The 26,151-nt window shown below is 47.9% G+C and overlaps 1 protein-coding gene across 1 annotated transcript; it reads right to left on the bottom strand.

Annotated features, from left to right (window-relative positions):
* Positions 1–19,978: 19,978 nt before the first annotated feature.
* On the bottom strand, positions 19,979–25,735 carry LOC125368118 (zinc finger protein OZF-like). Its single transcript, XM_048368973.1, has 4 exons — positions 25,513–25,735; positions 24,420–24,546; positions 23,334–23,462; positions 19,979–21,267 (listed from the first exon to the last, which is right to left on the bottom strand). The coding sequence occupies exons 1-4, from the start codon at positions 25,528–25,530 to the stop codon at positions 19,979–19,981; spliced, it is 1,563 nt and encodes a 520-aa protein (XP_048224930.1). The 5' UTR covers positions 25,531–25,735.
* Positions 25,736–26,151: the final 416 nt, after the last annotated feature.

Raw genomic sequence — 26,151 nt, 5'->3', positions numbered from 1 at the left:
TGATGAGTGTTCTTTTTCAGATGTGATCGTTTGTGTGGAGGTAACTTCATTCTGGGATTTCCTGGTCATTTTCATAGTTATCAGTGGTGATTCTGACCTAGTAACTTGGTTACTGAGCTGAGGAGAAGATCAGGAGTTGTCTCTCACCCAGGGTTTCTGGTCTACCGTACTGCATGTGCATCTATTACTCATGTAGACCCTTCTGGTCTCTATGACTGTTCCTTCAACCTGGTCTTATCCATTTCCAGAAGACATCTCACGGTTACCACAGTGGTTTGCAGTGCCACTGATGTCACTGCAGATAACAGCATTTCATTCTTGTGTGGTACCCCACCTTTCCATGTATTTGTTGACCCGCACTTCTAGTCCCATCTCTAGCCTCCAGCTACAGAATGCTGTTTGCTTTGTTCTCACCACAGCTGAAGAATATCTTTGTCACTAATGATCTTTGAACTTTTGTAAAGGTCCACCTGCGTGTGGTTCTGACCTATGTAAACCCTGCCCCAATGGAGGTTGCCGCTGCTCTCAGTCCTCCCAGCACTGAGCAGTTGCTGGCCAGCCAAATAAAAGTCCTTGTCCCCTTAGACCTTGCCTCCGTGGATTTTCTTGATGCCAAGGTCATTACACTTGTTCCTGGCTTAGTCATACTTTGCAAGAACAACAGGCTACATCGTTTTATGCATTCCTCCACAGTCGGGCCTGTGACTCTGTTCCTCTGAACTGGCTGACTTTGCTCCACATGACAATGTCCATTGTCGCTCATTTCTCTGTAGACAACATGGAGCATCTGGGTTGGGTTGTTTCTTGGATATGGTGAATAGTGCCACAATGAACATGCTGCTCAAGGACCTCCATGTCCTGAGTAGGTGCCCAAGAGCAGATCATATGGAAACTGTAATGTGAGTTTGGTTAAGATCCACTGCACTGATTTCCACAGTGTCTGCATGTGATGGCATTCCCACCCTGTGTGACTTCCTTTGATTCTACACAATGGGTGTTCTTTATGAACAAGAATAAAACGAAGTCTCAACATTTTGATTTACATTTTCTTTGTGGGCAGTGTCAGTAGACATATCTTCATATAATTACTGGATATTTGTAAGACTTTTTTTTTAAGAGTCAAGATCCTCACAGGAAACAGGAGTGAGACTCACCAAAGTGTCTGTTCCCTCAGCCTACATGCTTTCTCAGCTGGGAATACATCTCTTCACTTATCTCCCAGCCCCTAATCATGAGACAATGTTTCCATGTCATTTAGTATTCTAAAACCAGGAGGGACTTTTCAGAAGTATGTTTGAAATTTCAATTGAGCCTGGTACTTGAGCTTCACATGTGTAATAACACCTCCTCAGGAAGCTGAGGTCTGAACCATGATCCCTAAGCAGACCATCTGAGAACTACCCATGAACTACCAAAAATGCTGGAAGAGGAGGTGTGGCTCCAGCAGTTGAATAACAGCCTTGAGCAAAAAAGCTTAGGAGTAGTGTCCTGGTCCTCAAGGACTTTCCTGTATGGGTTGGCTTCAAACCATGGTCTGTAGATCCTAGCCTCCTGAGTAGCTTGAATGACAGATGACTTACCAGTACCAATGGTTTTCATTGTTTTCAATATTATTAGTATAAACATCTACAATTGTATTTCTTATGTAAAATGTTAAGTATTATTTCATGGGAAACTGCAACTTTAGGTATCTAAACACACATATTACAATATAAAAACAAGTGGTGGGCCCAGGTTTTACCACTAGTGCGGCATTGATAATTTACCTACACCATACCCTAAAAGTGTGGAGAACAGCAGTGGGAACAAAGAATTTAGAGCTTCCCAACGTTGTGTAAGGCTTAAATCCTCAACCTGCATAGAGCCTAATTGTATCATTGGTTTGTGCCAGGAAGAACTAGACAGACATGAAATTCAGCTTAGCTGGATAGAAAGCATGAATTGCTCAGTACTTTTTTTATTTACTGTATTTTATTGACTAACACATGAATACATCCTGAATGCAGCAGCAGCAAAATTCAAGAGCAACAGTTCTATATAATCATCCTCAAGAAACTGCTATTCTGATGGTGTGTGTGTGTGTAGGTCAGTGTCCATGAGATTTGAACTCAGAGCCTGGCACCTGCTAAGACAATGCTGCAACACTGGGCTACCCTAAAGTCCTCATTTCAGATCTGATTAAATTCTCCCTTGTGTTTCCTCATTCTCTGCCTGGTCTCTCCACACATCCCTCCTGGCTGCTGGGACACCATCGCTAAGCCTGGCTCCTGATGTGTCTTGCTCCCTTACTGATTCTCTCCAGTGGACAGAAACGGCATTAACCCCCCTATCCAGATGCTGGCGGAGGATCAGTGTCCTGGTCCTGACTGACTGACTATGGAAACCAGACCTCCAGATGTGGGTGTGTGGCCTTGTGATCTCAGCACCCTCCCCAGAAGCTGCCATTACCTTGTCACCTGTCCCCGGCATGGCAGTGCATCTTGGGAAATTCAGATCACACCTGAGACATTTCTTCTTCTTCGTCTAATTCATCTTCATCATCATCATCATCTTTGTTGTCGTCGTCATCCTCATCATCAGTACTGCTGGAATTAACTGCACCAGGTAAACAAAACCAAGGCCAGATCCAGCCTGAGTGATGATAACCCTGGAATCAGCTTTCCTCTTGAAAGCACATCCCACCTCCAGCTCTCTGAGACTCACTTTCCCATGACCTTTGCAGGCAGGGAACTTTACCACCAAGAACATGAACGGAGAAAGCCATGTTTCCATCTCCAGCCCCCGGCTCCTCCATTGTGAATGCATATGGTGACAGAGCACGATGGGAAGATCTGCTCCCTCCAATAGCTTCCAGGCTCCTTTGCCTGTGGGTGTGGAAGGGCAGATGGGGAGGTTTTGCCAATGTCTTAAAGGCAGACCCTACAGAGCAAGGAGGCATTGATTTGGTCATCTGATGGGAGCAGGAAATACCAGGAGGGAGGAAGACGAGGAGGAAGTGGTGGCTCTGCCCAGGACACGCTGGGCCAGGTCAAGGTCATATCTCTGTTGGTGACAACCTTGCATGCCAATATGTAGCTTATCCTCAGATTTTCTTGGCAGAATATTTTGTAAGAATGCCAGCTTTCCTGGGTGGATGTGGCTTGTATGTGAAGTCCTAGCAACTCAAGATGCTGAGATCTGAGGATTAGGGTTCCAAGGTGGCCCTGACAGGAAAATCTATGAGACTCTTATCTGTAATTAACCAACAAAACCATTAGTGGAGGTGTGGCTCAAATGGAGCAGTGCTAGCTTTGAGCACAAAAGCAAATGTTTGGTACCCAGGCCTTGTGTTCAAGCCCCAGGAACTTCTAATAGAAAATTTTAAAGGACAGAAGCTTTGTGAAAGTGCATCTCAGATAACTTCATTTTCAAAAGTCCTGGGAAAGGGTTGCTATAGAAAACCACATTTCAGCCAGGTGCCAGAGGCTCATTCCTGTAATCCTAGCTACTCAGGACGCTGAGATCTTATGATCATGGTTCAAAGTCAGCCCAGGCAAAAAGATTCGTGAGGCTTTTATTTCCCATTAACCACCAGAAACCAGGAGAGGTGGAGCTGTATATCAAAATGGCAGAGTACTAGCCTAGAGTGACAGATCTCAGTGACAGCACCCCGGCCCCAAGTTCAAACCACAAGACCAACAAGACAAAGACAAAAGAAAATAAAATCATGTTTTCATAACTTTTCATCCAGTACCTTCTACTTTTGAAAGCAGTATGTATTCTTCATTTCATTTTTATGTGTGTGAGTGTGAATGTATACGTGTGTACATGTACCCGATCTTGAACCCAAGGCCTTACACTCTCAATTGATTGGCTTGCTTGTGGATGGTGCTTTACCACACATCCATTGTACCATTTTTCTGATAAGTTGGAGATAGAGTCACACAGATTTTTCTGCCCGGCCAACCTTCCAGTCTGACCCTCCAGTGCTCAGTCTTCTGAGTAGGGAAGGTTACAGGCATGAGCCACTGGTAACCAGCTTGCTTGGTCATTGCAGCTGAGTGGAAATTCCAGGCATTCAGTGACACAGGGCGCTCACTGCATTCTGCATCTCGGCATCTCCTAGTCACTCTGCTCATTTGATGCAGTGGCGCCTGGATGCTGAGACCAGTGTGTGCAAACTGCAAAGGCCCCATATGGAAATGATCACCAGGGGTGTAAGTGGCAGCCATAGTCCCTCCTGCTTTCCAGCATATACACCTTTCTATTATTGCAATGCCCAGGTCTTAATGTCTCTAAAGGAAACCTCATCACCTATCTGGAGCAAGGAAAAGAGCCCTGGAGAGGGAGGAGAAAGGAACCATCAGGAAAAACTATAGGTAAGTGGAAATAATCTAAAAAGCACCCCCAAAACACACATCCAAAGGGAAGGAAGACAGGAAGCAGAAAATGGGATTGCAATATTTTCCTAACTGAAAATGTCTGTTGTTGGTTTTTTTCTGTGGCCAGATCTGGGGCATGAACTCAGGGCCAGTGTCCAGTGCTTGAGCCTCTATTGCTCAAGTCTAGTGCTCTAGCTCCTGAGCCACAGCTCCCCTTCTGGTTTTTAGTTGCGCTATTGTACACAAAGAATCTCACAGACTTTCATCCTCGGGCTGATTTTCAACCTCAACCCTCAGATCTCAGCCTCCTAGGTGTCTAGGATGACAGGCCTGAGTTATAAGTTTCTTTTTCTTGCTTTCACAGATGACCAGTCTGCAGACACAGTACCCATGCGATGCCTGTGGAAGAAACTTCAGGAAATTATCTGCCCTCACTCTGCAACAGAGAATCCACTGTGCAAAGCAACCTTATGAAAGTAAAGGATGTAGGAAAACTTTCTGCTATTACTTGGTGTTCCAGAAGCATCAGCGAATCCACTTGGGAGAAAAGCCTTTCAAATATCAACAGTGTGACCAGTGCGTTGAACATCTGTCCAATTGTAGAACACATTCCCAAATTCACATGGGAGAGGAAACATACCAGTGCTAGGCATGTGGCAAAAACTTTCACCAGACTTCACTTCTTCAGAGACACAAGAGAATCCATGCTGGAAGGAAACCCTACCAGTGCAAAGATTGTGACAAGTCATTTAGATATGACTGCAGGCTGAAGAATCCTGATAGAATACACACAGGGGAGAGGACCTACCCAGGTCTGATATGGGACAAAGCCTTTCAATGTTATTTAAGGCTTGAAACCTATGAAACCTACCAACTGCGCCACACAGGAGAAAACCCCGACAGATGTAATGCATGTGAACAGTCATTCACGCTGCGTGGGAATCTGATCATCCACCAGCAATTCCACACTGGAGAGAGACCTTACCAGTGTCCCCATTGTGACAAATCCTTGAAACATATCTCAGCATCTCTGGAACACTAGAGAATCCACACTGGGGAGAAACCTTATGAGTGGAAACAGTGGGGCCAGATCTTCCGATATCGCTCCACCCTCTAAGAACATGGGAAAACACACAAACAAGAGAAACCCTACACATGTGAACAGTGCCACAAAGCCTTCAAATATGACTCCAACCTCAGAGCTCAGCAGAGAATCCACACTGGGAACAGACCCTACAAATGCCATTCATGTGGCAACTCATTTATACAGAGCTCACACCTGAGGACTCATGAGAATCCACATGCCACTTGAACCCTAAAAGTTCAAGGAATGAGGAACGGACTTTCCACACTATTCAAGCCAGCCAGAAGAAACACAGAGGAGCAACACTACAAGAAAACCTACAGACACTGAGAATTCAGAAAAGCCTCCGCCACAGCCCAGGCATTAGAATCCAGCACAGAAACTAGGAAGGAGAGAAGACAGAAAGGAAGGAGGTGGATGACATCACTTGACCACTGCTCCAGTTGGCTAAAACACAAGAATATGTACACATAGGTCATGTATAGATGGCAATATGGATTAGCAGACATGAGAATCTGAGTTTGAACTCCAGGAAATCAAGTGAAGGGGAGGCTCAGATTTGGGGGTGGGGGAAGCATAGATCCAGTGGTGGAATGTTTGCCTAGCAAGTTTGAGTCTTAGTACAAAAGCAACCCTATAAAAGAATGGACTTGGCCAGGCCCTGGTGGTTCACACTTGGAATCCCAGCTGCTCAGGAAGCTGAGATCTGAGGGCCCTGGTGTGAAGTCAGGAAGGACAGGAAGTTCCATGAGACTCTAATTTCCAACTATTCACCAATAATTTAAAAAAAAAAAATGGGCTGGGAATATGGCCAAGTGGCAAGAGTGCTTGCCTCGTATACATGAGGCCCTGGGTTCGATTCCTCAGCACCACATATACAGAAAAAAATGCCCAGAAGTGGCGTTGTGGCTCAAGTGGCAGAGTGGTAGCCTTGAGCAAAAAAGAAGCCAGGGACAGTGCTCAGGCCCTGAGTTCACGGCCTAGGACTCACTGGCAAAAAACAACAACAACAAAAAGAACCCCAGAAGTACAGGTATAACTTTAATGGTGGAACGCCATCCTTGAGAAAAAGAAGTTCAAGGACAGTGCCCAAACTCTGAGATGTGGAAATGAAGGATATGATCATTGTTTCACTAAGGATAAAATCTAGCCTGACAAGGAACAAATAGATGCATATTTTAACTGGGAATAGAATATTTAATTATATCTTTCTGGCATAATAAATAACTTTTCAGTCATCAGTAATCATTGTTGGACCTGCTTCCACTACGCTCCTTGTAACCTGTGACTCCACTTTCACAGGACCAAATTGCTCTACACAGCTGCCAATCATTCTCTTCTCCCACTAGGAAGTGCTCCCCGTGTCCTGCACCCAGCCACCTATGTGATGTCCTGGGTTTTTCTGGGGATGGAGATTCTGCATTTCTCTATTTGATTTCCTCTGCTGTTTCCTCGATGACTTCTTCTGATCTTGCCACCAATTCTTTGCAAAGCCTTGCACCCCACTGTCTATTTTGCTATCTGCTGCGGGGGCTCTCTCATACCTTTTGGTTTTTAGGGTTTCCTGTCAGCCTTTCTCCTGATGATCCTTTGTCCTCACCTTTGCAGAGACCCCCAAGGACAGGTCCAGAGTAACATGCAGGCTCCAGGGTGTTCCTCCCCGCATACAGGACTTTCCCAGGGTAGGATTGACAGCAGCACCAGGGCTGAGCTAGGAAGAGGCCAGATGGCTGGGGTGTTGTGGGGCGGGGTGTAGTGCAGTGCAGTGGTTGGGCCTGGTTTAAGGACCACAAGCATCAGCATTGCAGGGTCTCCCAATGTCTAGCATGGGCAGTGGGGCAAAGGAGGACCAGGCATGGGACGAATCTCAGCTGTAGACTAGGGCTGGGGGCCTGGGGTTGGGACAGGAAACTGAAACAGAGTCGGGTTCAGGACACAAACTGGGAGTCACAGCTGTGGTGGGGGTTCAAGGGTAGGGGTGGTGTGTCGAGGCAGGGGCCTGGAGGCTTGGGCAGGGTTCAGGAACGGAGCCTGTCGGCCAGGGTGGAGGTCTGGGCCCAGGATTGGGTGGAGCAAAGGTCTGTGTGTGTTTATGCCAGGGTGACAGTACAGGGGGCTTGAACAGAAAGCCAGGATTCTGTCCCAGAGCCTTTTTTGCCCAAGACTGCACTCTACTCCTTGAGCCAAATGACACATCTTGAAATTTTGGTGATTAATTGGAGGTGTCAGGAGTGTCAGGTTTTTCTGCTTGGCTAGCCTCAAACCACTTTCCTGAGATCTCAGCCTCCTGAGTAGCTAGGATTAAGGTTGTGAGCTACCAGTGGCCAGTTGGGGACATGTTTTCCAGCACTGGGTACACAAGTGTAGTTTCCCAAAACTGTCAGGTTTGATTTCAAATTACAATCCTAGATGATCAACCTTTATGTATTTTAATGGTATCATTGCTTTCTGTCAAGATGAACTAGAAATTAAATAAAACCTATCTGGATAGAAATCATGAATGACTCTACATTTTTTAAAGAAAGTTTATTTTATTGACTAAAACATGGAAACATTCTAAATAGACCAATTGCCAAATCTCATAGCAGGAGTTCTATAGACTCATCCTCAAGAAAATGCTATACAGTGCATGTGTGAGTGTGTGTGTGTGTGTGTGTGAGTATGTGTGTGTGTGTGTGTGTGTGTGTGTGTGTGTGTGTGTGTGTGCTCCTGAGGTTTGAATTCAGAGCCTGGCACCTGCTAGGAAAGTGCTCAGACACTGAGCTACCCCAAAGTCCTCATTCTAGGTCCAATTAAATTCTTCACTCTGAAAACTTCTTTCATCTCAAAAGCAGGATGAATTTGCCTCATGAGGAAGAGTGGTCAGCAGTCTGCTACATATACCCACGGTCATTCAGTATAGGGTCTAACACACACTTCCCAGTCCTGGGCGGACCTCACCATGGGGAAGATGGTTCTCTGCTGTCCACTGAAGGGGTGATGACAATGCCAGTCCTGGGGCTTGAACTCAAGACCTAGCTGCTGTGCCTGAGCTTTCTGCCTCAAGGCTGGTGCTCTACCACTTGAGCCACAGCTCCACTCTGGCTTTTTGGTGGTTACTGGAGATAAGAGTCTCAGAGAGGGGTTGGAGGTGTGGAGGGGTTGAAGAGCCAAAAGGCATCAAGTACCAAGTTTGAGTCCCAGTCTCTGCAAGATAAAAAAAAGGAGGGGGGAGTTGCATTTTCCTGCCCAGGCTGACTTCAAACCTTTATTCTCACATCTCATCCTCCTGAGTGGCTAGGGTTACAATCATTGTTGGCTCTGCTCCCCGTGCTCTTCTTGTAACCCCTGACCCCTCTTTCACAGGACCAAATTGCTCTGCACAGCTGCCAATCATTCTCTTCTCCCCCTAGGAAGTGTTCCCCGTTACCTGAGCCAAGCCACCTAAGTGATATCCTGGGTTTGTCTGGAGATGGAGAATCCGCATTTCTCTATTTGTTCTCATGTGCTGTTTCCTTTGTGGCTTCTTCTGTATTAGGGCTGAACTGAAAACTGGAGTAACTAAATATAAGTTTTAGTGTTAAAATTATAACAGCTTCTAAACCCTGGTGATGACTCCATGATAGAAGGCTGCACCCCCACCCATGAGACTAGTTTCTTATAGTTTGACATTTAAAAATGTAGGGCGCACTTGTTCACCTCTATACCTGTGTAGCAACCACAGTAACGGACAGTAAAAATGATCATAGTCATAGACTATAGAAATAACCATAATAGTAGTAGAAATGCCATGGTAACTGTCAGGTTGGTTTACTTATGATTGAGTACTTGATTGTTTTAGCCCGCTCAAGCTTGCTTAGTGGTAATGGGAAAACATGGTCACAATTGTTAAAATAAAGTTGGTACTAGGTCAGCGAGACTGCAATATTCTGCTTCTGTAAATGGCTTGCTTAACCCATTTGTGACTTGCTCTACCCCCTGCACTAACCCCTTGCATCAATGCTATGTGACCACCTGTTGTCAATTCCTGATATTGAGGCCAGTTCCCAATACCAAAGCCAAAATTGGTAACTGAAACGGTAGATAGCCAATAGAAATAGGACAAGACTTGCTTGCTAAATGCCATCCAATCAAGTATCTGCCAAGTTGGAAATACCCTGCCCATGTTGTAATCACAATAAAAACCCTGCCTATCTGAGGGTTGGGACTCTCAATCCAGATCCACTGCATTGGTGATGGTTGGGAGTCCAGGCTCGAACTTGCAATAAAGACTCTCGTGGGTTTGCATCGTTATCGGCTCCTTGGTGGTCTTTGGGGACCGGAAATCTAGGCACAACATCTGATCTTGCCACCAATTCTTTGCAAAGCCTCGCACCCCACTGTCTACTTTGCTACCTGCTGCTCTCCCAGTTTTCTGGATTTCCTGTCAGCCTTTCTCCTGATGATCCTTTGTCCTCACCTTCGCAGAGACCCCCAAGGACAGGTCCAGAGTAACATGCAGGCTCCAGGGTCTCCCTCTCCCCATCCAGGACTGCCCCTAGATAGGATTGACAGCAGCACCAGGGCTGGGCTAGGAAGAGGCTGGATGGGTGGGGTGTTGTGGGGCGGGGTGTAGTGCAGTGCCAGGGGTTGGGCCTGGCTTAAGGACCAGGAAGATCAGCATTGCAGAGTCTCCCAATGTCTAGCAGGGGCAGCGGGACCAGGAGCAGGACCAGGCATGGGACCAATATCGAGGTGCAGACTAGGGCTAGGAGCCTGGGGTCGAGACAGGAAGCTGGAACTGAGTCGGGGGGGTCGGGTTTCAGGCTGGGAGACTGTTGGTGGGGAGTTGAGGGTTGGGCGTGTAGGGGAGGTGGTAGTGAGGAAAGGGTCAGGCAGGGGCCTGGAGGCTTGGGCAGGATTCAGGAAGGAGGCGTGGAGGCCAGGGTGGAGGTCTCAGCTGGGGATCCAGTGGAGCAGGGCCAGCACCCACCCCCTGCCCTCAACCTTTGCTCTGGGAGCCAGGCCTAGGCCAGCGGATGGTCGTGAGGGAGGACCAGCCTGGACGACCCAGGCTCTCTGGCAGGAGGCACGGCACAGGGACTTGGAAACTCCCCACCCCCTTGCCATGGAAGTCGGGGACCCCCTCAAATGCCGACTTATCCTAACACCAAAGGAGACTCACCACGTGCACCCTGACCTCCTCCCCAAGCCACCTAATTCCTGGTGGGCTGAGAACTGCTTGCAGACTGAGAGAAAAGGGATAGGGGTGGGGGAACAAGGGGTTGGGAGGGGAATCCAGAGGGGAGTGGAAACCGGTTGAAGGGAAAGGAAGGGGTATGCCCAGGGCATAGCAGGCTCAAGCTGGAAATGGCAAGGGGTCGGGGGAAGGGGCGGGGCCAGAGTAGGTTTTAGGGCCAGCTGTAGGCAAAGAAGAGGGAAAGGCAGGAGTGACAGTAGCGGAAAAGGTGGAGCCACATCGGACTCCAGGTCTCACTTGGCCGCCAGGGCGGGGAAGGGTGCTGAGGGGCGGGGTCATGACGTTGGGGGCGTGGCCAGTGCGTTGGGGCGGGTCCAGAAATCCGGCCCCGCCCCTCTCCTTTGGGCTGTGTGGCACACCTGGTAGTTTTCCTTCGTTTTTGTAGGCCTGACCTCCCAGGGAGGAGACCCAGACTCAGCAGCCTGGGGACCAGGCCTAGCTGGGGAAAACGTGGAAAAGGTGCAGGGTCATTGGGCCTAGGCCACTTCCTACTCATGAACATAACCAAAGCCATTAAGTCTGAAGCTAGAATTGTCCGTGGACAGGACACTTGAAATGCAGAACTACCTGGGGCACTGTGAAGGTTCTTGATGATACCCATCAGTACCAAATAAAAGCCGTTTTCATTTTTTACTCATTTCTGTTGTATACCGGGTACCCTGGTGGACCTCGATCCCATGATAGTCTCACCAGCACTCAGTCAATGGGGCTGTTATGCCCAAGTCCCGAGAAGACCACCAAGACCACCAAGAGCCAGACGTTCCGAAATGCAAAAGCAAGGCTTTATTCAGGCAAGCTGCAGATTGGGCCTCAACACAGCGGAGGTTAGGAGGAAGGCCCCGAGCTGGAATTTCACAGGGCTTTTTTGTTTGTTTTTGGTTTTTTTTTGCCAGTCCTGGGCCTTGGACTCAGGGCCTGAGCACTGTCCTTGGCTTCTTTTTGCTCAAGGCTAGCACTCTGCCACTTGAGCCACAGCGTCACTTCTGGCCATTTTCTATATATGTGGTGCTGGGGAATCGAACCTAGGGCTTCATGTATACAAGGCGAACACTTTCCCAGCCCTCACAGGGCTTATAAAGGCAAAAAAAACCCCACAAAGTTGCAGCAATCAGGTGTTCAAGCAAGATTAGGATACGGGTACAAACCTGATTGGCTCAGGGCTAGAGACATTCCGGGGCGATTAGAGTTAAGCATTCCCAGGGGGTTAGAGTTAAGCTTGGAGTTTCCTGACTGGATGGACCCTGATAAGCTTGTTCTGCTAGCCGGGATAATTGGTGGCCTGGGTTCGCTCACAGGGCCTGCTTATCTCAGGTTAGTGTAGTCATTTTCTTGAATTTATGTGAGTCTGAAGTCAGCTGTAGTACAAAGTGGGGCCTGACTTCAAAATGACTTTAGTCTGGCTCTTCGGGGCTAGGAGTTTTTATTTAGCTGTGTTCAGCATCTGCTTGGTACCACCAGGATGGTGACAGACCTGGGCCTCAGTAGGACTGCATTTTTAAAGACAAAACTCACATGTACCACAGGCAGGTGGTCTGGCAAGTGAAGCAAAGCAAGCAAGCAGACATACAGAAGCAGAAAGTTGTTAGTGATCACAATTCCAGTAAACGCCAGTATAGAAAGTAATCAAAGCAATACAATTCTTGGTTCAAGGTGTAACTGGCCTTAATTAACTCTAAATCTTTTTTTTTATCTTCCTGGAACTTTGCCTAAACTGTGTGGTCTTCTTCATTCCTTTCTTTTGCCAAGGTCAAGCAGCTCTATGTCAAGCTGTTGTGCCAAGTCGCAAGACCACCCCCAAGAAGACCACCGAGATTCAGACACTCCAAAATGCAAAAGCAAGGCAAGGCTTTATTTAACGAGCTGCCAACTCCGGCCTCGTCCTACCCACCCGACACAGCGGAGGTTAGGAGGAAGCCCCGAGCTGTGATTACACAGGGCTTATAAAGGCAAAGAACAAGGTTACAACAATCAGCTGTGCAAGCAAGATTAGAACACAGGTACAAATCTGATTGGCTCAGGGTTCGATTCTAAAATGGGGTTCACATGGTGGGGCCTGACTTCAAAGTCTGGCACCTCATTTCCCCTTTTTTCTTTTTGGTACCTTGGGAGCCAATCATGGCTCCATTCTGTCCATTTCAGTGGCTTGCATGTCTAGGGGATGATATAGAGGTAAGGCATGGGCCAGTAGGGCCCAATGTAGTAACCAAAGGGCCTGTCACCATTTCTTACAAGAATAGTCTCTGTACCTCTGTTTTGCATGCCTCTAGTTTATCCTGCCTCATCTTCCCAAAAACAACTCTGGTCCCTTGATTTTAAAGGGGGGCTGATGGGTGAAGATCATCCATCTTCTGTAACTTCTTCAGGCTGACTCAGGGGCGTAGACCTTACCTAGCCAGGAACCTATTGTTGTGCCACGTTGCAAGACCACCACCAAAAAGACCACCGAGACTCAGACATTTCCGAAATGCAAAAGCAAGGCAAGGCTTTATTTAAGTGAGCTGCAACTCGGGCCTCGTCCTACCCACCGACACAGCAGAGGTTAGGAGGAAGCCCCGAGCTGTGATTACACAGGGCTTATAAAGGCAAAGAACAAGATTACAACAATCAGCTGTGCAAGCAAGATTAGAACACAGGTACAAATCTGATTAGCTCAGGGTTCGATTCTAAAATGGGGTTCACGTGGTGGGGCCTGACTTCAAAGTCTGGCACCTCACTATAACCTTAGTCTCAGTCTAACTTTCTTTTCTTGAGGCGAAGGCAAAGCGGCTGAGTTGGGTGCTTGGAGACCTCCCATGTTCCATCACGGTAGTTGTCATCCAGGGCAAAGGGGTCAGCTGGCCTGGCGTGGAAGCAATGAACCCAAGTGGCGATGCCGTCTAGGGTCCCTTCCACCGTGGTTCTTAGGATTTCAGTCCCCTGGTCTGAATAAATGTGGGGTAGGGACAGAAGCAGAATCATATAATGCCTTAAGTTGGGGTCACATTCTTGTACACGAGCTGCAAATAATTGAGTTTACACAAAAATTCAGCATTATCCAAATCAGCAAGCAATTCAGTCTGAAGGCTAGGGATAATGGGTGGGGGGTACCCGTACATTATTTCAAAAGGAGTAAAACCAAGCTGATAGGGAGAATTTCTTACTCTAAGCAGAGCAAAAGGAAGGAGTGACACCCAGTCTGCGCCAGTCTCTAAGGCCAATTTAACACAGAGATAACAGCGCAGCATGGTGAGGTCACTCCCTGCCACCTGTGGGTGGCTTGGGCTGGCCCTACATCCACCCCGTCGGCGGCTGCGGGTCAGGACTTGGACTTGGGGCTGATGCGTCCGTGTCCTGGGCTGTCGGCGCCGGCGAGTTGACTGGGCAGGACCCTCCGGAGCGGAGGGCACAGCTGAAACATTTTCCTCAGAGTATGGAGCGGGAAACATTTCCTCCGTGCTTCCTCCCTGGAGGACAGGTGGGTATAATTTCTTCTCTTAATCACAGGCACAAAGACCAGACAACACTTACAGACAGACTTAGGGAGCCGCGGCTTACAGGTTTGACTGTGTCTCTCCTGCCCCTGTGAGGAGGCAGACCACACAATCTCACTGTGCCTCTCCTGCCCCTATGAGGGGGCAGACCATACAGTCTCACTGTGTCTCTCCTGCCCCTGTGAGGGGACAGACCACACAGTCTTGAGGCTCTCTCTCTCCCGTTCCTGTGTAGGAGCGGACCAGACAACCTCAAATATAGAGTGGACTAGACGGACACCCATTAGAAGGGCCTCTCGGTCCAGTCCTTCAGGTTCAAGCGGCTGGCCTAAACAGAAAACAAAACTACAAATCACACAGACACAGACTCACAGAATGAACGGCCCTATTTTCTTACCTTCGGAGTCTGGGGTCTCGGGGTCTCTGGGGCTATCCCAGACGAAACCCCAAATGTTGTGCCAAGTCGCAAGACCACCCCCAAGAAGACCACCGAGATTCAGACACTCCGAAATGCAAAAGCAAGGCAAGGCTTTATTTAACGAGCTGCCAACTCCGGCCTCGTCCTACCCACCGACACAGTGGAGGTTAGGAGGAAGCCCCGAGCTGTGATTACACAGGGCTTATAAAGGCAAAGAACAAGGTTACAACAATCAGCTGTGCAAGCAAGATTAGAACACAGGTACAAATCTGATTGGCTCAGGGTTTGATTCTAAAATGGGGTTCACGTGGTGGGGCCTGACTTCAAAGTCTGGCACCTCAAAGCTACTTTGGGCTCCTGTTATTTGGCTTAGGTTTGTTCTTCCCCAGGCCCACTACTTTGTCTAAGCCTGCTGTTTCTAGGACTCAAGAAAATGCGGTTCCCATACACCTTTTACTTGGTCTCCACAACTTCCAGGGGAGCTCTGACCTGAGCTTAACCCTAGAGATTGTCTTATGGACAAGGTGTAGGGTGTTGGGCTATAGAGGGCTAAGATATAGACTTCAAATCACCAAAAGGTGCTGTGAGGAAAAAATGTATTAAAAGATATATGTCAGCTGGACTCTGGTGGCTCACACCTGTAATCCTAGCTACTCAGAAGGCTGAGACCTGAGGATTATGGTTGGAAGCCAGGCTAGGCAGGGAAATTCATGAGACTCTTATCTCCAAGTAATCAAGGCAATAGAGCCGATAGCTCTACAGGTAGAGAGCTAGCCTTGAGCAAAAAGAGATAAGGAACAGTGCACAGGCGCAGAGTTCAAGGCCAAGACTGTAATATGGAGGTCAGATCTGGCCAGCACCATCATTGGCTGGTGAAGGGTGTCTGATTGACTCCATTTCACATTAGTTAAAGAGAGCAGAAGCTGACTCCATCTTCACTAAGATCTCCCCAGCCCCTGAGCCTCAGGGTTGGCAGTGTGCCCCATGTGCTCAGAATCCAGGGAAGTTCCCCTTCACTGTGATAAGATTATGTAACCTGCTTTACCACCTGAGTAGTGGAATGTTCAAGGTTAAACCTGTGCCCTCCCATGAGTGGGGGTCTTCACCTGCAGCATGTGAGCCTTGCCAAATCCGTGCGCCAAGTCTAACTAAAACGATAGTTTGAGGGGCTGGGAATATGGCCTAGCAGCAATAGTGCTTGCCTCGTATACATGAAGCCCTAGGTTCAATTCCTCAGCACCACATATATAGAAAACGGCCAGAAGTGGAAGCTGTGGCTCAAGTGACAGAGTGCTAGCCTTGAGCAACAAGAAGCCAGGACAGTGCTTAGGCCCTGAGTTCAAGGCCCAGAACTGGCAAAAAAATAAATTAATTAAAAATTAAAATGATAGGTTGGTTCAAACAGTTGCTCTGAGGCACCCTGTAACTCTACCTGCATGTGACCTGGCATGCTCTGTAAATGTTGTAACTTCATTGACCACCTGTGTGGCAACTTTGACCATGTGGTGTTTGCCTTTATAACCTGACCCTAAGCTAGACCCGGGGTGCACGGTCCCAGCTCCAGAGTTTGGGCTGCAGCCCTGGCCAGTCAGTTCGCTTTTTGCTTCCCCAATAAATCCACCTTTTTACTTGAGACTGTTTCTGAGTAGTGGACTCTTGGAGGGATGGGGGATCCCCTCAACCCCATTTTAAGGACCAGCAAAATAATAACAATTACATATTTATATACATATATTTCAGTGAAATCTATGGGGGGGGGTGGTCATTGTTGTCACACAGCCCAAATTCAACACTACACCATCGTAACAAAGATTCTTATTTGAACTCAAGAAACAAGGGTTGATGGAACAACTGATTTCCCAGTGAGGTTGGTTTCAGGAGACATGATTACAAAGTTTCCACTGCCTAACATATGTGTGTGTGTGTGTTTCTCTGTGTGTGTAAGTGTGTTTATGCCCGGGTGCCAGTACAGGGGCCTGAACACAAAGCCTATGTTCTGTCCTAGAGCCCTTTTTGCCCAAGACTGCACTCTACCACTTGAGCCACCCCACACACACCTTTGAAATTTTGGTGATTAAGTGAAGGTTAGTGTCAGGTTTTCCTGCCTGGGCTGGCCTCTGTCAGGCAGCTGGAGGGCTCACAGCTTACTACCGGGACTAAACAGCCACCAGAGCTGACCAGGGATGGTTTCAAAATCCTCTAGCCCAGTGGCTAGACCTATAATTTTACTCTGCTTTTTTTCTTTTTGATCCCTGCCTTTTAAAATTTATACAGGAGCTCCTTCTCCTTCACCAGTATACTCATCTACCTACTCCTGCCTCCCCTCCAGCACCCTAGACAAATCGGCATCCTACCCCTCTATGCCGCTGTTCAACAGGTGATAGGTTCTGTGATCAAAGGAATGAGACTGACCAAATGCAAAAGTATAACAGTTTATTTCACATCAAGCATCAAAATCACTAGCTGACTGGCAAGGGCCAGGACCGTCCCCTTGGGGAGCGACCTTTCCCTGATCTCACAGTCTACTTTTTTTTTTTTTTTTTTTTTTTTTTTGGCCAGTCCTGGGCCTTGGACTCAGGGCCTGAGCACTGTCCCTGGCTTCTTCCAGCTCAAGGCTAGCACTCTGCCACTTGAGCCACAGCGCCCCTTCTGGCCGTTTTCTGTATATGTGGTGCTGGGGAATCGAACCTAGGGCCTCGTGTATCCGAGGCAGGCACTCTTGCCACTAGGCTATATCCCCAGCCCCTCACAGTCTACTTTTAAAGCAAAGTAACTACAAACTGTAATGCCAACAGCTGCCCTTTAACACCACTGGCTCACACAAGGGAAATTCCAGCTGGGTTTTCTTGATTGGCTATCTACCCTTTCAGTTACCTATTTTGGCTTTGGTATCAGGAACTGACAGCAGGTGGTCACGTAGCACTGTTGCAGGGAGTTAATGCAGGAGGTAGAACAAGTCACAAATGGATTAAGCAAGCCGTTTACAGAAGCAGAATTTTGTGGTCAGGCTGACCTAGTACCAACTTTAACAATTGCTACCATGTTTTCCCATTACCACTAAGCAAGCTTGAGCTGGCTAAAACAATCCAGTACTCAATCATAAGTAAACCAACCTGACAGTTAGCATGGCATTTCTACTACTAGTATGGTTATTTCTATAGTCTATGACTATGACCACTTGTAACTGTCTGTTACTATGATTGTTACCTAGGTACAGAGGGGAACAAGGGCTCCCTATATTTTTAAATGTCAAACTATAAGAAACTAGTCTCACGGGTGGGGTTGCAGCCCTCTAGCATGGAGTCATCACCAGGGTTTAGAAGCTGTTATATAATTTTAACACTAAAACTCACTATACTAAGTCTCTCAGGTTCTCAGGTTGGCCCTTACACAAGAAGTACCCAGATGACTGTCTTCGCCCTATTATCCAACAAAAGATGCCAAGATGTCAGGCACTGGAGGGCTCACTCACAGGTGCGAGGAATAAACAACCTTCCTACTGTTATGCCAAGTCACGAAATCACCACCAAGAAGAGCACCAAGACCCAGACATTCCGAAATGCAAAAGCAAGGCTTTATTAAGCGAGCTGCAACTCGGGCCTCATCCTACCCACCGACACAGCGGAGGTTAGGAGGGAGCCCCGAGCTGTGATTACACAGGGCTTATGAAGGCAAAGAACAAGGTTACAAGAATCAGGTGTTCAAGCAAGCAAGATTAGGACACAGGTACAAATCTGATTGGCTCAGGGTTCGATTCTAAAATGGGGTTCACGTGGTAAAATGGGGTTCACGTGGTAAAATGGGGCCTGACTTCAAAGTCTGGCACTTCACCTACCAGGAAACACCATCTGCATCAGCCATTCCTAGAAGCACGAGCCTGAGACCACCTGGAACCACCCAGATTTGCAGAACTAGCCACATGCTCCCTGCTCACTACCACTGCTGACCAAACTGCCTTTGGCCCCTGCCATATAAACCCTGCCAGAGCCAGGCCCAGGCGCAACCTCTGTGATCCCCAACCAGAGGGGTGCCCAGGAGCGTACCCCAACAAACTCTTTCAATCACTTCTACTTCTCTATGCGTGCTCTCTCACTGCGTAGGACCTTTCAGGCTCAAACCACTTTCCTCAGATCTCGGCCTCCTGAGTAGCTAGGATTACTGTTGTGAGCTACCAGTGGCCAGCTGGGGACATATTTTTCTCCACTTTCTTCAGTTGTAGCAGCAAAATGAGAATGGTCAGGAAGGTTTTAGTTTTTTTGTTTTGCCAGACCTGGGGTTTTTACTCAGGGCCTGGGCACTGTCCTTGAACCTCTCTGTGCTCAAGGCTAGTACTCTACCACAGCCCCACTTCCAGCCTTTTCTGTACTGAGAAATCAAACCCAGGCAAGTGCTAGGCAAGCACCCTACCACTAAACCACATTCCCAGCCTGGTGGGGAAGTTTTAACAGCCAAGGGAACAGTTGATCAAATTTGGGCAGGGCCAGAGGCAACCAAAGGCTACAAGCCCTGGGTTTAGGGTTAGGTTTGGTTGGACAATTAGTGACTTCCTATAATGTCGCACCTCCATTCCCCACCACTCTCCACCGTCTGGAGGCTGCCGTGCAGAGCCTTTGGTTTCAGAAGGCACATTCACCTTCCCCAGAGTTTGCATAGAAATAATCCTCACAAGATGGCAAGCCCAGCCCTTTCAGGACCCTACCTAGGAAACCTCCAGGAGGGCATTTCATTAGCGAGACTCCATCATGAAGGCACAGCACCTGCAATAATTGCACTTGGTGACCTGAATGTGTTGATTACAGGCATCCTCATACTCTTGTATATAGCTTGTTATTACATATACTTGCCTCAGAATCCCTTTGGAGATGGGCGAAGCCCACGGTGGAGGAGGGAGCCGATGGAACCCTGGGTGGTTTCAGCAAACCAGTCTGTTCCCATGTCTGCTGGCTGAGGCTTGCTTCCCAGCCTCTGCTGTGTCTGTGACGAGAGTCCCTGTTTCCTGCACTTGGTGACAGCTATTCTCACAAACTGTTCAGAAACTCAGGGTCTTGCTATTCTGTAGCTCAGGCTGCTGGGCTTACAGAAGGAACCACTCCACTCAGCAGCTTGCCTGAACTCCTGCTGAGCAGTTTTCTGTCATCCTTGCTTTGACATTGTTGAGAACAGGGCATTGGAGGCCAGGTGGGGAAGGATCACGCCACACTGTGCTCACTCCCCAGGGTTCTGTGGGGCATAAAGCCTACAATGGCTCATGAAGTTGGAACGTGGGCTGAACGCCTTTCTGCACGTGTCACCCATAGGGCTGAGTATGTCTCCCCACAAGGTGGGGCTCTGACCATACTGGGCAATTGTCTGGCTGGTGTTCTGCTTGGATGGCACTGTGGGTGCTGAGGTTGGAGAGTCTAAGGCTTTGGCCCACTAACCCCACCCCTATGGCTTCGGCCTAGCGTGTGTCCTGCTGTGCACAGCAAGGTGGGAGACCTGTCTGAAACTCTTCCCACACTCTGTACACCTGTGAGGCTTGTGGTCAGTGTGCACGTCCTGGTGTTTGGTGAGGCTCTTGCGACTGCTGAACGCCTTGCCACATGTGTCACACAGGTACGGCCTCTCCCCGGTATGTTTTCTGAGATGCACTCTGAGGCTATAGGCACAAGTGTATGCTTTTCCACACTCGTCACAATTGTATGCCTTGTGGCCAGTGTGCACAGTTTTGTGTTCCATTAGGCAGGCACGCATGCTGAAGGCCTTGCCACAGGTACCACACACGTACGGCCCCTCCCTGGTGGATGACCTGCGATGCGATGCAAAGCTGCAGGCATTAGTGAACGCTTTTCCACACTCATCGCACCTGTATGCCTTCTGGCCAGTGTGCACAATCTGGTGTGCCCTTCGGCCGGAACGCGTGTTGAAGGCCTTGCCACACACGCCACACGCAAACGGCTTTTCCCCAGTGTGGGTCCTCTGGTGGTCTGTGAGGGTACGTTTCTCTGTGAATGCCTTCCCACACTGGGCGCAGCTGTATGGCCTCTCTCCAGTGTGTGTCCTGGTGTGTCGCACAAGGCAACTTTTCTGTATGAACCCCTTCCCACAATGAGCACAGCGGTGCGGCCTCTCGCCAGTGTGCAACCTGCGGTGGGTGGCAAGGCCGGAGTTATGGTTAAAGAACTTCCCACAATCGGCGCAGATGTATGGCTTGCAGCCAGTGTGCAAGACCTGGTGTTTTAAGAAGCTGGTGTGCCAGCTGAAGGCTTGGCTGCACACGCCACACACTAAGGGTCTCTCTCCAGTGTGCGTTTTTTGGTGCATGGCGAGGGCACAGGCGTGGCTGAATCTCTTTCCACACTCAGCACAGCGGTACAGCTTTGTTCCAGGGTGCACAGCCTGATGTGTGGTGAGAATACGGAGCGTAGGAAAGTCCTTGCCACACTCACCACACTGGTACCGCGTGTCCTTAGTGTGCGTCCTGAGGTGAATGCGGAGGCTGGACATCTGGCTGTACGCCTTCCCGCACTGTGCACACTGGTAGGGCTTCTCGCCACTATGGATTCGCTTGTGAACCACCAGACTGGACTGTGTGGAGAAAGCCTTCCCGCACTTAGCACAGCTGTGAGGCTTCTCCTTGGAGTGGGTCCCCAGGGGACGCGCCAGGGGTGAGGGGTGATTTCGGGGTATTTCTCCATTATCACTCCGCGCTTTTGGTGGACATCCAGGAGAGTTATCTGAAAGATATATAAAGTTTCCATCTGATTAGTCAGAGTTAAGTAGTTCATGCTGAAAGAGACACTACTACAAGAAGACTTACACACAGAGAAGCCATATGAACTCTGAGAGGTATAAAATCCAACATTTATAAACACAAAAGGCTTAGGACACTTTCCTGCAAAGTTGATTACAAAGAGAAGGGAAGCCTTGTTTTAACAAGTTATGAGGAACGCAGGCATCCTGAGCCAATCTCATTGTGAGGAAGACAGGATTCACCTGCGCCTCCCGCGGGGCCACCGCACCCCAACTGCCAGAAAGCATAAGGTCATATCATCACTGAACTGAACAAAATGCCTATTTACAACACAGTGACTATGTACACAAATAAGACCACAGAGCACACAATACATTGTAATGCTTCAAGGCACAAAGGGGTTTACAGAATGAATTAACTGGTAAATATGAATTGCAAAGCAGAGGTGGGAACTCAATACAACTCAATACAGCAATGCCAGAAAAGAATCCCCCAAAACACCTGCAGTGTGGGAGCTACTCATTTTCCTTTTTTCCCCACAGGGAAATACCCAAACTGCAATGAGTAAGGTGTTGAATATAGAAACTGATACATTGCAAAAGGAAAATACTCTATATAGAGAGGTCTTAGATCAGTAAGAATTACCTGCTAAGGGCTTTGTATATATACATTAGTTATTTCACTACAGTCCATATTTTCTGGATGAGGAAATAAGGTGAATGGTCATAGCTAAAAGGTACTGAGTTCAGAGTTTGAATTCATAACCCTACTTTGGACCGAATTTACACTGTCTCCCTGTGAAAAGCTCCCAATTAAAACAAAACCTTGTATTTGGGCTTGGAGTATATTTTTCAATTCTTAGTATAAAGAGTGTAAAAGAAAACCAAATCATAATCACAGAAGAGTAAGTGCCAATGAACAATACACGTAATATATATCTTCAATCCCACAAGTTAAATATATATTAAAGCAAGAGTTGAGATGGTTTGTGTTTTCTTACAAAACTGATAATCAGGGAAATTGGGACCGTTATACTGCTTGTGGAATGTGGATAAGTGAAATCTCTGGCAGTCAATACCAAAAGCCTTAAGCTTTGACTATGACATTCTACCTTGAAGTATACTTTGAAAACCATCATGAAAGTACAGTCTCAAAAGTTGTTAAAACATGTTGATCAATGTTAAATAAGACATCCATGATGTGCTACTCAAAATGTTATAAGACAAACAAACAAACAAAAAACACCTGCGATATATGCTATAAACTGCCTACACCCACTCATACCAAACAGATTTCTGGCAGTTACGTTGTACAATGCTTGTTGATTACATTTAAACTTTAGCTAAGGAACCAAAAAAAAAAAAAAAAAGGTAATCCATGCTAAAACGAACAAGTAATTTCCTTTAACAAAAACAAAAAAAAGCAACCAAAAAACAAAACAAAGCAAAAAAAAAAAAGCAACCAGAAAAAGAAGTGGAATGTCTAGCCATCTAGCTCCATGTATGCATCTGAAGGACAGGAACCCAAAATATAACAGAGACAGCTGGGGTACTACATACCCATGATTTGCTGGGGAGTCCACCTGGGAGCCCTCCAATGGATACAGAAAATGTAGTAGATACACAAAATGGCATATTACACCTGAAGGACAGAGGGACAAGTGGGAGAAATCCTAAAGTCCTCTAGGGCTGTCAGCAGAGATGCTTGTTTTCCTCCAGAAAACTTTCCTATGTAAGCAAGGTGCCAGTGGCACAAGCCTGTAATCTTAGCTACTCAGGAAGCTGGAATCTAGGATCGCAGTGCAAAGGTAACCTGGGCAGGAAAGCCTAGAAAACTAGAACTGGTGCTGTGGCTCAGGTGGTAGAGAGCTAGCCTTCAGCTGAGAAGCTCAGGAAGAGCACCCAGGCCCTGAGTTCAAGCCCCACAACCGAGAAAAAAAGAAAAAGAAAATTCCACTTGTGACCAGGTTCCCCAGCTCCATCTCTGCACATCTGAGCCCTTACCTGTGCTCACGCATGTGGCGCCATCTCTGCACATCTGAGCCCTTACCTGTGCTCACGCATGTGGCGCCTTCCAGACCAATCAGCTCTGCTGGTGTTTCCACGTCCCTCTGTGCCACCCAGGGCTCTTTCCCCGGCTTCAACAGGAGAATGCCTCTCACGCTGGGAGGGGAGATTCCTGTTCACAGAAAGACAGTGCACTGTGGCCTTTTTGGAATCCCCAGTCCCACACATCCATGAAAAGGGGACATCACACAAGGACGCACAAGACAGATCACACATTCACCACACTGCCTCCATCTGAAAACTCAAGAGGACACTTTAATATGCAGACAGCAATGCAAGAACTACGGAGTCAGACGTGCAGGGCAATCAATACATCCAAACTCTGTCTTGGGCTGAGTGTGGTGTCATCTCTGTAATCCCTGCACTCACAAGTTCAATGGCAAGTTCAAGGACAGCAAGGGCTACAAAGTGGAATCCTTTTTCAAAAAGAAAAAAAGATGAGGAAGAGGAGGGAGGACAGGAGGGGAGGGGAGGAAGGGAAGGAAAATCGGTCATAGTGCTTGGGATGTAGCTCAGTGAAACAAGATTTGACTATCATGTACAAACCCCTAGAGAGGGAAGGGAAAAGAAGACGAAGAAAGGGAGAGGGAAGGGGCTGGGGATATGGCCTAGTGGCAAGAGTGCTTGCCTCGTATACATGAAGCCCTGGGTTCGATTCCCCAGCACCATATATATAGAAAACAGCCAGAAGTGGCACTGTGGCTCAAGTGGCAGAGTGCTAGCCTTGAGCAAAAGGAAGCCAGGGACAGTGCTCAGGCCCTGAGTCCAAGCCCCAGGACTGGCAAAAAAAAGAAAGAAAGGGAGAGGGAAGAAGGAAAATGGGAAAAGGAACAAAGAAGAATAAGAGTGTAGCCTGCCATAGCTGACATTCCCATGTGCTCACTTAAAGTGTGGGTGACAAGAGGCAGGACAAAAGATGGGTATTAAAATCCAGAGGCCACTACAGCATCTTTCTTTGATTCCATAGAGCTTTACATCTAGTCATGGAACTTAGGGCTCTCCAGGCACATAGGGGAAAACAACAGGATGAAGAGTAAAACTCCAACTTGTGTGTGGAGGTCGTCCTCACCCACAGAGACCAGGTTCCTGTAGTTGTCCAGCATGACTTCCCTGTACAGAGCCCGCTGAGCCAGGGTCAGGCACCGCCACTCCTCCCGCGTGAAATCCACAGCCACGTCCCTGAATGTCAACTGTCCCAAAGGAGAAAAACAAATGGCATCACACACACACACACACACACACACACACACACACACACATCCATGGACTCAGAGAAAGTATCACATGGAATGATAATCAGATATCTACCCTGACAAAGCAATCAACACATCAGGGACACAAGGAAGATTCAGGATGTTACACTTTGGAATGGTGGCTTTGCTAGGACACCAAAAGGAAAAGGCTACATGGAATTGTACATGCAAGCATTCTTTGAGACAGTGAGGACCTAGGAGCTGTGTTAAAACAACCCAAACATCGGCTTGGAATATGGCCTAGTGACAAGAGTGCTTGCCTCCTATACATGAAGCCCTGGGTTCGTTTCCCCAGCACCACATATATAGAAAAGGCCAGAGGTGGGCTGTGGCTCAAGTGGCAGAGTGCTAGCCTTGAGCAAAAAGAAGCCAGGGACAGTGCTCAGGACCTGAGTCCAAGGCCCCAAAACTGGCAAAAATAAGTTAGTAAATAAATAAAAATAAAAGAACCCAAATACCCGTGGCTCACACCTGAATGCTAGCCACTGAGGAGGCCTAGATCTGAGGATCGCAGTTCAAAGCCAGCTGAAAGTCCATGAGAACTCTTACTTCCAATTAAGTTAAGCGACAAAAAAGCCAGAAGTGGAGCTTTGACTCAAATAGTAGAGCATCAGGCCTGGAGCAAAACAGTTTATGACAGCACTCAGGCCCTGAATTCAAGCCCTAGGATTGAGGGTTCCAAAAAGAGAGAGAGAGAGAACACAAAGCTGAAAAGAACACCAGCTGAGAGGCTTCAGCAAGGACAGAAGAACAGCTTGCCTGGGAGATGCCCTCCTGTGCCCATGCGCAGTGGATGTGAGAGGGGCTGAGGGAAGTGTGGCTGCACATGAGCACAGCTGGCAGGCAGGCGCCAGTGCAGTCATTACCCAGGATCACGTCCTTGGACAGGAAGGAGACATAAGGCTTTACCTGAGTCTCAGCCGCCATCTCTGGCTCCTTTTCTTTCCTCTTCCTCTTCCCTGGGGCTTCCTCCTTAGATACTGTTACTTTCTAGAAGTCATTCCTTAGTGTGGAAAATATGCCAGTTAATGCTTAGGTCCAACACACACACCCTATATCCCAGTCCTGGGAGTACCTCACTATGAGTTGCTGTCCACTGAAGGGGTGATGACAATGCCAGTCCTGGGGCTTGAACTCAAGACCTAGCTGCTGTGCCTGAGCTTTCTGCCTCAAGGCTGGGGCTCTACCACTTGAGCCACAGCTCCACTCTGGCTTTTTGGTGGTTATTGGAGATAAGAGTTTCAGAGAGGGGGACTGGGGATATGGCCTAGAGGTGGAGTGCTTGCCTCATATATATAAAGCCCGGGTTTGATTCCTCATCACCACATAAAGAGAAAAAAAAATGTTTCAAAGAAGGGTTGGAGGTGTGGAGCGGCTGAAGAGCCAAAGTCACTGAGCCAAAAGGCATCACTACCAAGTTTGAGTCCCAGTCTCTGACCTTATAAAAAGGGGAAGGGGGGTTGCATTCTCCTGCCCAGGCTGACTTCAAACCTTTATTCTCACACCTCAGCCTCCTGAGTGACTAGGGTTACAATCATTGTTGGCCCT

This window comes from Perognathus longimembris, chromosome 20, assembly GCF_023159225.1.
Source record: "Perognathus longimembris pacificus isolate PPM17 chromosome 20, ASM2315922v1, whole genome shotgun sequence".
Classification (NCBI taxonomy): Eukaryota; Metazoa; Chordata; class Mammalia; order Rodentia; family Heteromyidae; genus Perognathus; species Perognathus longimembris.
The sequence above is the reverse complement of the archived record's forward strand: the minus strand, read 5'-3'. Positions and strand labels throughout refer to the sequence as shown.

What these genes read in the sequence shown, in the direction of transcription:
- LOC125368118 (XM_048368973.1), bottom strand. An exon ending in CAGGAACCTGGTCTCTGTGG is followed by an intron (nt 23,463 to 24,419) that starts GTGAGGACGACC and finishes TTCTGTGAACAG; the next exon opens with GAATCTCCCCTCCCAGCGTG. An exon ending in CGCCACATGCGTGAGCACAG is followed by an intron (nt 21,268 to 23,333) that starts GTAAGGGCTCAG and finishes TATATCTTTCAG; the next exon opens with ATAACTCTCCTGGATGTCCA.